This window comes from Hylaeus volcanicus, chromosome 1, assembly GCF_026283585.1.
Source record: "Hylaeus volcanicus isolate JK05 chromosome 1, UHH_iyHylVolc1.0_haploid, whole genome shotgun sequence".
NCBI lineage: Eukaryota > Metazoa > Arthropoda > Insecta > Hymenoptera > Colletidae > Hylaeus > Hylaeus volcanicus.
The window spans coordinates 19276732-19288497 of record NC_071976.1 but is presented as its reverse complement, the minus strand read 5'-3'; the positions used below and the strand labels follow the sequence as shown (position 1 = coordinate 19288497).

The 11766-nt window shown below is 33.0% G+C and overlaps 1 protein-coding gene across 2 annotated transcripts in view; it reads right to left on the bottom strand.

Moving 5' to 3' along the window:
- Positions 1 to 7145: 7145 nt before the first annotated feature.
- LOC128883069 (semaphorin-1A-like) overlaps positions 7146 to 11766 on the bottom strand; it is a 582486-nt gene continuing 577865 nt past the window's right edge. The window contains exon 3 of one of the 2 annotated variants that reach the window (XM_054135065.1): positions 7146 to 8156. In XM_054135065.1, coding sequence (XP_053991040.1) covers positions 7995 to 8156 — 162 coding nt within the window. In that variant the 3' untranslated portion in view covers positions 7146 to 7994. The remainder of the gene's footprint in view (positions 8157 to 11766) is intronic. The other variant, XM_054135057.1, reaches the window with a different exon arrangement.

Here is an 11766-nt window from a genome sequence, read left to right as displayed (position 1 = left end):
TATTGTAAGCTCCGGGGTATTTAATAAATTCTTTAATTCGTTCGGTTGAACAATATTGATATATTCTTCATAAAATAAACGCTACACGCACATTTATAATCGTAATCGTAATCGTAATCGTAACCGTGTTCGTAATTGCTACTATTTTCTTCCTCTTGTCTTAGCCAGAGCATAAAATGAACGCTACACGCACATTTATAATCGTAATTATAATCATAACCGTGTTCGTAATCGGTATTGTTCTCTTCCTCTTGTCTTAGCCAGATAGCGATAGTATATGCGCGCGCTGATTACGCTCGCAGCGCGAAAGTTTGAATTGGTTAATTGCCTTACAGTATTTCAAATTATTTAACACATTCGCGAAAATAAAATTCTGAAGCTGGGCATCGGAAATTTGTATCGTTAGGGCGAAGATGAAAATTACAAAATATGTTTCGAAATATCAATGTTGTAAATATGTAGTGTATAAAACAAAATGATTTTCATAATTTTGTCATAATCAGGAATAGAATTTGAAGTGACGTGAATTCACTTTAGCGGTCGCGAATGTGTTAATATCTCCTTAACGAAGCCTCGGACAACATTTTCGCTAAGGAAAAAGTTGTTTCAAATTACCTCCCGAACCACCTCTTTCAAGCTATTACAACATTTTTGGGACATCCTGTATATAAAAATATACGTATTCAAACATTATTAATTATATAACTAATCAAACTCAAATAGTCGATCTCTGAAATTCCAGTATTCTAAAATAACATACAAATTGAACGATTCTGTAAACATTTCTCTATATTACTGTTCTGTAAGTCCCGCCATTGAGTTCTGAAATCATATAAAATGAGATCTCTGAACTTGAAAACATTTGCATGCTAAATTTCACACAATATCGAGCTTATTTTACATATCCACGATTTCATATCATTTCTCGGACGTTTGCAACCGCTGTGCGCAGCTCTGACTTACGGGACGGATGAATCGTCTCAAGGTCCAAGTTTCTTTCACAGAAATTTCGTGGAATCCTTCGCAGAATTTTCGGTGAGCACGGCGTTTCTCGAATTTCTCGAATCCCACATGAAAAATTCGCGGGTTATCGACGTTCTTTTACATCCATTTCTGGAGTTTCGATTCGATTCGTCTATAAATTCGTCCCAGATTTTTGAAATCTTCTTAGTAAAGTCGCGCGAGAAGATTTCTTAAAAGGGACATTTTTAGCCATTTGTGAATTTAGTAGGATGATCTAGCGTCCATGACGTCAGGATTGACTTTTAATTTCGATAACGAGTTTCTTCAGGATTTCATCATTTTTATTTAAACATAATTCTAAGAAATAATTTTTTTATCAATAAATTCGCATACATGTCTATGACGTACTTACTGTTATTACACATAAGTGTAGTAATCAATTTCTCAAATAAGTATCTCAAACGTATATTCGTATCTATGTATATAAAAGATAACTTTTTCTACAAATACTAGGAAAATTCCATATAAAATCATGAACATATTACTTCAAATCCTTCACGGTTTTATACATAGACACTTCAGTATTTTAATCGTAATATTGATGCAATAATTTCTTTCGGTAAACATCATATTTTGAACTTACTGATATCATTCGACGTTACCCAAGGAGGGCTATATTTTATTTAAATATTCTTTTCCATTTATTTGATAGAAATAGTACACTTTAAGGTACTGACAAAGCATGCCCAATTTAGACAATCTTCCTCTAACCCTTTTTAATGGATCGATTACTATTTATGTACTAAATAAATTGAGATAGTCAATTATTTATTTATATAGTTATATTCAATTTTGCTTAGAAACGATGTTTTTTCTGCAGTCTAAACTTCAACAAATTTTGCAAGCAGATTATGTTTGTATTTTTATCATTAAAAAATACCAGAATGTGGGGAATATGTTCTAGAATTTCATATTAAAATCTGAGATTATTCGTGTTAATATTTTTCTTGCAAAAAAATTCACAAATGACACCATTTCCCTCTTGTCAACGGGAATATCCTCAAGCAATGCTCGTGAAATCGTAGGGACTCTAGTTCCACGGAATGCGAATAGTTCTTTGATAGACGAGGACTCGTGTAAGCTTCGAGAAGTTAAAGTACAGACAAACGTATTGCGTTTCAGAAAATTCCATTCATTTTTCCAGCTATTGCATTTCGTTTTTCGCGCCCCCGAAATTATTGGATTATTCTCTGCGTTCCATGGTTCTTACATGATACAGAAAATCGTTCGGATAGAAAATCCTCCAGATTAATTCAATTTTTTCCCCTACTTTTTCAGATCCGTTTAAAACGCGAAATATTTATAGAAATAGTATGAACGTACGGTGCGATTTAAAGAGGAAGTTAAAATTATGCTCAATAGTAAATTGCATTTTATGTGGCAGTACTTGGTGCAGTAAGTTCTCAGACCTACTCTACTCTTAGAATTGCACAACTTTATGTGCTCGTGGAATGAGAAACTGAACTGCGGTCGAAAGAACGAAATTTCGTATATTTTTGGCTTGTTGAGATATAAAAGTTAAGTTAATGCGAAAATACTGTTTCTAGTCAATTTATAAATACGTTTAACATGTTTTAAATTTAAATAATGAGTAATAATTCTTTTTTAATACAAGCAATTTAATGACGATGTTTCGATTTTATGTGAGGATTCATTTTCAAGACCTGTAATGATAAAGATTACTTTAATTTCTGACCAGAATTATATAAAACAGGTATTTGAATAGGTACTATTTTAACCATAATGTAAGACATTCTTAATAATACACGTACTCCACTTTATAAGTGCGTCAAATTATTGTAATTTCATTTAGATTCTCCACCAAACATCGAACATTTCTATTTATTATTTAACATAAATGTGTGCTTTCTGTAATAATTTTATTGTTCAGATCTAGCACGTATCTAAATAATTTTGCAACACTGCGCTTCCTCTGCAAAGGGTGTTAATTGTTACTTCCCGGTAGCAATAATTTTGCCCTTTCTTGGTTTTGCATGATTCGCAACTTTCCACAGACTTCCTCAACAATTTACTAAATAATTACTTTGGAACAGGCTTACTTTGGAACAGACGATAGGAACAGGCTATCGTCTGAAGAAGATAAGAATTAAACACGCTAGTTAGGTGTTTGCAAGCTTTGCAAGTTTGCAATGTTTGCAAATGTATGTTATACCTTGAACATAACATGTTGATTAAATAACTAATATTTTTTAATTCCTTGGGAAGTACAGATGGTCATTCAGACTACTTTTTAACCGAATTAGAAAAGGAGTAGGTTATTCAATTTAAAATGTATATTTTTTTTTTTTAAATTATCCTTCGATTACCCTATTCCATTGTTTCATTATACCCCGCGTTTACAGCAAAATAAGTTGTCGTTTCTGAACGGTCCCTTACAGTATCCCTTTACAATTTAATAGTGAATAGAACGAAAGAAGCATTCTAAGAAATGAGAAGATATATGACAATTGCCAAATAAACTCGGGATTCGCATTATTCCTTTTTTCGTCCGGAGGAATAAAGAATGAGTGTTATTAAATCATATGGAATAAAGAGTGAGCATTATTAAATCAGAAGGAATAAAGAAGCATTAGGTGTGCCCACGTTTCTGGCATCCAAGTTTATCGTTCCGTGGTTAATCCCGTCGCGTTTCTTTTACTCTGAAACACCACAAGCAGCGAAAAGGTCATAAAACATTGTACACTTAAGCGCGCATTATTTTGATAAATTCCATCCGCTTTTAGGAACCCTCTTGTTCCCTCGAGGAAGCGTCATAAATATGTCTCCGCGTTTCGCGTCTAACGAGAGGCAGAAGATCGGTCGTTCGGTGTTTCTGAATCCTTGAGGGTCCTTTCAAAACAGTCAAGGATATTCCACGTCAGACACTGGACAAGAGGATAGCGATGTGTCCGAGGATCGTTACGATGACCAAGCCTCCTCCACGGAATTCTCGAGTCCAATTGTAATAGTTTTCACGCAGAAGGGTTTCCTCGTCGAGAAAAGGCATATCAGTACTGGTGTCCTACCTATTGAACGCTTGAAAGATGATTTTTATATTGGCGTAGACAATTTATTTGAATAGCATGTTATTAGTTAGGTCTGGGTGAGACAATTTCTTTGAATAGCATGTTATTAGTTAGCTGTGAAGTTGAGATCTTGGTAAGGTACAGTGTAATTTTTGTGAAATACTGGTGCAATACAGCCAACTCTTTTTCACGCGGTAGATACGCTCCTCAGAAATTGGTGAAAAAAATTGGTGTATCTACATTAATATTATAAAGAGCTAAAGTTTGTTTGTTTATTTGTATGTAGGAGGTAATCTCCGGAAATACTGAACCGATTAGTACCGGAAATAGAACCGGAATATGTAGGTATATGGATAAACTTTACAAATATATACATTTATGACGAAATATTTATTTGGAAACATCAGATCTAGAAATTTCTTCAATAAACTTAGAGAACTACGAATAAGTATCCATACTTATGCAATTTTATTGAGCTGCAAAACTTAAAATACACGGACATATTTTTAAGGCAGTGACTTTGAAATCGTGCTAGATGAAAGAAATTTTTCAAATGTGGAAAACTGTTTTAATCAGTGTAACTTCAAATTCGCGTGAGAGAAGCGTAAAAAAGTTAGGTGTATATTACGAATATAAATATTACATTAAAATTTGATATGATTTTTCAATAAAAAGGTGTTTACAGAAGTTTATAAATACTGTTGCTCTTTACTTCACACTGTAAAATGTTAAGGTCGCCTCAGCAAACATTGTGTTAGGTGCAAATAAGATGTGAAACACTCTGCCTTCAGAGTAATCGAGTCAAACCATCAGCGAGCTAATTTTCCTGTTGATAGCCATATCGCGGCGAATATATGAAATAGGGAATGTAACCCTCTTGTGTTCGAGATCATAATAAACAAACAAAAATTAGATCAATTTGGTGTTGCATTCATTAACCCTCGCACTGCTAAGTCATTCTTTATTACATGAAGCATTGTCACATTATCAAGCAGTGGTGACTACTATATCAACTTAATAAAAAGGAACCTGTATCTAAAAAGAGCGTTACAAGAACTTTAAGTTTTGAATATAACATTATAATATTCCATGAAAATGTAAATAATGTATGTATGATCCTTTCAAAAATGTAGAGATTTTCAAATTTGGCTAATTTTCGTACAGAGAAATATTAGGCGAACCGGAAAGTAATGTCGTTTTTGCAATTTTAAATACTTGTTTATCGTTCATCAGCTCATTGATTTTTATCGATCTGGCACTGGCAATTTGCACACTAGATGGCAAAAGGCTATTGATAACGGGAGCGATTATACAATTAATAATTAAAAATAGAAATTTATAAAAAATTTGCTTGAATTTAATGTGAAAGAAACGACATTACTTTCCAGTCCACCTAATACTTTGATGTAATGTGTGACTGCGATGATTTTCTATTGCATGCGTGTAAACAAATAATATACGAATTTTCAACTAATGCCACTTTAGGTGGAACACGTTAATTGGTACATTCAATTCGTATATTCAATACATTTAAATTGTATACTGTAGTCCTCGATAGCATTGAATAAAATAATTATAAATGTAGCGTGGGTAGGGACAAATGATTTTACAACTGAATGGTAGTAGCGAAAGTGTTAATTTTTTCAAAATTCTTGAGGAACTATTGTAGCAGTAATTCTCATAATAGTAATACGGTAGACATAATTGTGTTTTATTGAAAAAAAAGAAAAAGAATCCTGAAGCTCCAGTTTAGGAAACCATTTACACCGTATTCTGCTACCTATTCAACCAATCAAATCAAAATAAAAATTTCAATTGCGGTAGTCGCAGGTCTGAAGACTACTCAAATCCAAGAGTGAGAATGTTGTAATAAAAGCATTAATACATGTTTACGTTGCGGCAGACGAACATCTTTATTACTCTGCACACGCAAGCATCCCTATTTCTATTTTTATTTTATTACTTACCATCGAGCAATAAAACGCGCCAACACTTGACGATCCATCCGCACCCTTTGATTCCACGGTCGTAGTGATTTTCTCTCTTCCTGCCGAGGCAGCTATGACCATTATCGTTCGATTCGCTTTAAGTCGAGAAACAAGAACACGACCGTTCGACGCTTCGAGTCGCAGTTGTCAACGACGTTTCCCGTGCTAAAAGCGAACAAGGATTTCCGTCGCCAGGGCGAAAAGCCGATATGTTCCCGGATTACCTTCGGCGATCGGAATTTTCGGAGGGATTACTCGGGAACTATCCAGTCCCATGATCGAGATTACGACGTTAACAGTTGCATGGCGGATATGGTCGAACAGAGATGGGTCAGTTTTGACCCGCAAGAAAATTTGCTTATATTACTTGAAATATTAAGACAAATAACATATTATTTTATTTTCTAATTGTTCGAAATAACTGTGAAATTGTTCTTCAAAGGTATATCACGTGAAACTACAAGTATACGATAATTTCGAATATGAAAGCAGTAAAGATGTAATAACAAACAATTTCTAGACACATTTAAAGTGATATTATGTGAAACGTTATTTCAAATTACATATTATTTTATTCCATAATTGTTTTCATACCTGTGATCATTTTTGAAATAACATTATTTGAAATATCATGCGATATCATTATTTTATTTGCTAACTGTTTGAAATAATTGTGAAATTGTTTTTCAAAAGTATATCAGGTGAAATTATAATTTCAAATATGAAATCAATAAAGATAAAATAGCAAATAATTCTACGTTTGTTATACAAACAGAATTAAAAGATTATTTTCCAGTCGTTGGTAGAAATATTAAAGATATTAGTTAAAGATATGATTTTATTTAAAATTGACATAGTCTTTTTCGATAAATAAAGATCTTCATTTTTGCCTAGAACTTCTAATAATTGAAAAAGTCGTAATAAATAAAAACTTTATTTTCTTTTAATTTATTAACTTTTCCAAGTAGTAGGAAATACAATAGAATTACCCTTTTCAGGTTTTCGGATTGTTATAATAAATAAAAACCCATTTTCATAACTTATGATAATATTGAATTAATTCATGTTATTATATTCTTTGTAGATATTCAATTTAATCTCACTTATATGGATATTGAACCTAATACGGCTTGAAAAGTTAATCATAGTCTCGATAAAAAGCAGGCAGGTTTAAAAGCCAAACTCTAAAGTTTAATGATGCGTTGATAAACATTGTAAAAACAATTTTCCAAACTTCGTGCGTGACTCCAAAGTGGAGGCATTTTAAACGATTTGACAGATCGGCTTTGAAGTGTTGTCGCTGCTAGGAAAAGCTTCGCCTGGAAAATCGCTCAATAGGATTTGAAAGCTGCAACTGCAAGCTTCAAAATATTTTTTTTTCATGACGTTCTACCTACGGCTATATTTCACAAAATCGTAGGACTATAAAGTTCGACGTTTTTTTTCAGGTGATTGATTAAATTTGTTTAGGTACTAAGCAAGAACGAAGATTTTTGTTTATTTAGGAAAACAATGTCAATGGTAAAATGCGTATCTCCAACTAATATTTCTGAGCTAACAGAACTATATACTCAATAAGTAATTATTCAGTCAGATAGTTTTCATTGTATAGTAAATTAAAAAAAACAATCTTCCCTCTATACCTCATTTTACGAGTGATTTTATGAAAACGAGTATGGATCAAAGTTGATCAACCTTCGCCACAGGTAACTGTTAGCAAATTTAACACACACAACTATCTCGTTTATTCAGTTACTTTTCATCAAGTTTTAATTATAAATATACGTATATTCATTAATTTTTTCGGATACAAGACACAGCATAGCATTTAATTTTACAACATGTTTTCAAATAAGGGATTTACCAAGTGCAGCTTAAGATTTGATTTCTTAATAACAAGATACATCTGCTGGCAGCGTAGTGTACTGAACACTGAAAGGATCATCATCTTTCACGTTCAATTATAATCATATGTACTTTTTTTCTTAGCTAAACAAATCAGATGTATTCCAAACCATTTGGGTTTTATAAAAAAATCGTTTACAGTAATATTCATGGTAAAACACTTACCCCATATTATTCCAGGCTTAATGAAGTTGTATGAATTAGCTATACATACCTGCAACAAAATTGAAGCATGTGATTAAAATCAAATAATGTTTCAAATATTCGAACAGATACTCAAATTTTCAAATATTCATTCAAATACTCAGATTTTTACACTTTGTTTTAAATTCTTGGAAACGTTCGAATTTTTCTAAAAATAGAAAGAGATTATTGTAAATGCATGTGTTAGTTGCGAGGCAATACGATAAACATTTTAATTATATCAAAATTTCAGTATAATCAAATATAAAATGAAGTTTCTTTCACAGATAATTTTATATGTGATTTATAATCAGAGGTTATAACAGCCGAATTTCTCCTTTTTAAACTAGAGAATATTTTTGGCATCATAATTTATATTATATTACTGCAAGGAAGTTCTTACCTACAAGAATTATAACTTTCCTTGCAAGAAATATAATTACGATTAAACAAAATACTAATACAATAAATTCAAATTACTATATTACTATTTCTCGTAATAGTCTAATCTAAACTTCAATACTAAAAATATATTCTAGTTTAAAAAATAAAATAAACACAATTAATTACGACGTTACCCTGAGAAGGAAGCTTTTATCTTAAACAAAAGACACTGATATACGTAAACATTTGAAATGTTCTTCTTTCATATTACAAGTACGTATATTTCAACTCTATCTGTAAATCATCGCCAGAAGTAATAACTGTTACAATGTTACAAATGAATTCACTCAATCTGAACACGATATTTACTAAAATCAATATATAAGAAGAAATAATTTCATCTTATCATACGTCACTTACTATAAATTCTTCCATATCGATGTAGTAAACTTTTATATAAAAATTTTGACAGCAAACTTATTGTCCTTTGATTTGTATACGTACAAGCTTGCCCACAAATATTTTTCCTTGCTTGTCCCGACTGAAATTACTTTGATCGAAATACGATTAACGAAAATCTTGCGAATAGAATTTTCCATTCAGGCGTTTTCCATTCAGGCAACTACGGTTGACTGTACAACAGAGATGTTGTATCGTCAAAGTTAAACCATTCGATGTCCTCGAGATGCCGTTCTCGAGGGCCCGTTAGAAGCTTAGGACAGTCGTGGTCGGACAGAAAGACGACGCATTTCAGGATTACCTTGCCGATCAGACTTTACGTGGAAATTCTAAAGAGTTTTGCAAGAAACTGCCGTACGCGAATAGAAGTTCGTCCAGTGTCGTTCTCGAAGCGATACTGACAAATGCTGATAGACAGGCAATTCGATTTTGCTGGTGTCGTTCTACCATGTCTAACAAACTAGCAGTGCGAATAATTTCATTGTTCCTGTTTGTATTTCACTTTCATTCACGATATTCCAAATGAGAATTTTGGCGAAGAAAAAATTAGTGTGTTCATATTGGTTTAGACTATGAGGAATACTCATATATTCGAATGCTCATATATGTGAAGTTTATTTCCATTATTTTTTTCTTTTTATTAAGAAAAGTGGCTATGAACCATCGCTGGTACATTAGTTCTTGTACCATGTTCAATATATATGTATACACATACATATTTAATATATTAATTGCATGGTTTGAGGTATACGAAAGTCAAGGTGTTACTCATTGTCAGTAGGGGTGTGCGGGATTCCCGAAAATATTCGGGATTCCCGTAAAATGTCCGGGATTCCCGAGAATATTCGGGATTCTCGAGTTTATGCGGGATCCCGAGTTGATTCGGAATTCCCGAGAATACACGAGATCCAGCAAAAATCCGGGATTCCCGAGAATGTACGGGATCCCGAAAATGTTCGGGATTCCCGAGAATGTTGGTATTCTTGAAAATTTCAGCAATCCGAATGTACGGGATCTCGAAATTCTCAGGAATCCCGAATGGTTTCGGGATCCCGGAAATTCACGGGAATCCCGGATCTATTCAGGATTTTGAAATTCTCGGAATTCCATCCCGATCCCGGGAGGAATTCCCGTCCCGACCGGGAACCCGCACACCCCTAATTGTCAGTCTTTGTATTGCTTTCTACAGCCTTATGTCGTGTTACATGTTAATTGTGTTTTATCACTAATTTACACTTATTTATTTTATGGTTAATTTATGACTTATTTCTACAGCGTTATATTCTAACTTGCTGACTTTCAAGAACTTAGTTATAACTCTAATCAGTCTAATGTTTGGTACTATTTGAAACATTTTAACTTCCATTGGGGGCGTCCAACCTAGCAATTGCCATTAATCAGGTATCCATGAATTATTAAGTTACTCGAAAATGTTAAATCTTAGTTCGAAGATCCAAATCTGTTAACCTTGAAAATATTGTAGTTTCAAATATTCATATAGGGAAAGTTTAAATATAACGATGGTACGGTATTGCAAAATATTGTATTAATATTCAAATAATAGAATTGAAATATTTAAATATTCAATCAGTATTCGGGGTACTCCAATGAACGAATATTCAATTGTATTAATGGTCTCAACTTCCGTTTGACAAACCAACTAGCAAATTCTCAAAACATACCATTTTAAACAATTCTATAAGTAAAATCTAAATTTACAACTGGAGCATTTAGGTAATTCACGTGTTTAATACCCAAGTAACGCTGAATATAGATATTCAAGTAAAGATATTGATATTCTGAATATTTTAAATAAATTCTAATTCTAAAACCCATGAAATATCCGAATATTAAATTATTTAAATAACCCAGACTCAGTTTATAGATTTAAACATTACTAAAATCTAAAAGCCTGATTCTATATAATTCTGAAATCTAAATGTATCGTTGAAGTCTCTAAGTTATTGAAGTTTTTAACGCCTAAATAAACTTGAATACTGATATTCAATTATATGTATGTATGCCTATCAAATATTCTAATATTAAATTATTAAGTAGGCCAGCCCAAATTGATGGGTCAAATATCTCTAAAATCTGGACACACGATTAAAAATAATTCTGAAATTCAAATATACTCGAAAAACGTCTAAATAATTCATGTTTTTAACATCCAACAATCTGTAACACCGTTACAGATATTCAAATAATAATACTGCAATATTCAAATATTCATATATTATTCTTATTATTTGTGTATCAATAAACCATTCAAAAATTAAATTATTTCAATATCCTAGACCCAGTTAAAGGTTCAATTACTACTCCTACAATCTGAAAATCTGTTTTCCAACGACTCCGAAATCTAAACGTACTCGGATCCTGTAAGTAACTCCATTGTCCAAGCAAGACTGAGCCCGCAAACCGCGAACAGAAGTTTGCACGGTATCGTCTGCGGAACGACTGTGACAAATGGAGCCGGACAGGCAATTCCGATTCTGCTGGCGCGGTTCCGCTCCGTCTCGCGTTTGAACTTTCATCGCGCGCAGGTTTGCGTGGCTGAAAATGAAAAATAATTTCAGACCCGGTCAGGTTGATTCTCTTAATCGTTGTCCGTGGTTGCGAGGATCCGGTACGCGTAGGCTTTCTCGATTTATTGGATACAAATTTGCATGCTGACGCCCAAATAAAAAAAAAAACTGCGAGGAAAATGTTTCGCGCGAGATAAGATGAGAACGTGCTTCTTCGTCTTCGACGACCGGTTTCTACAATAATTACGCGTATAACGAACCGGATCGCGT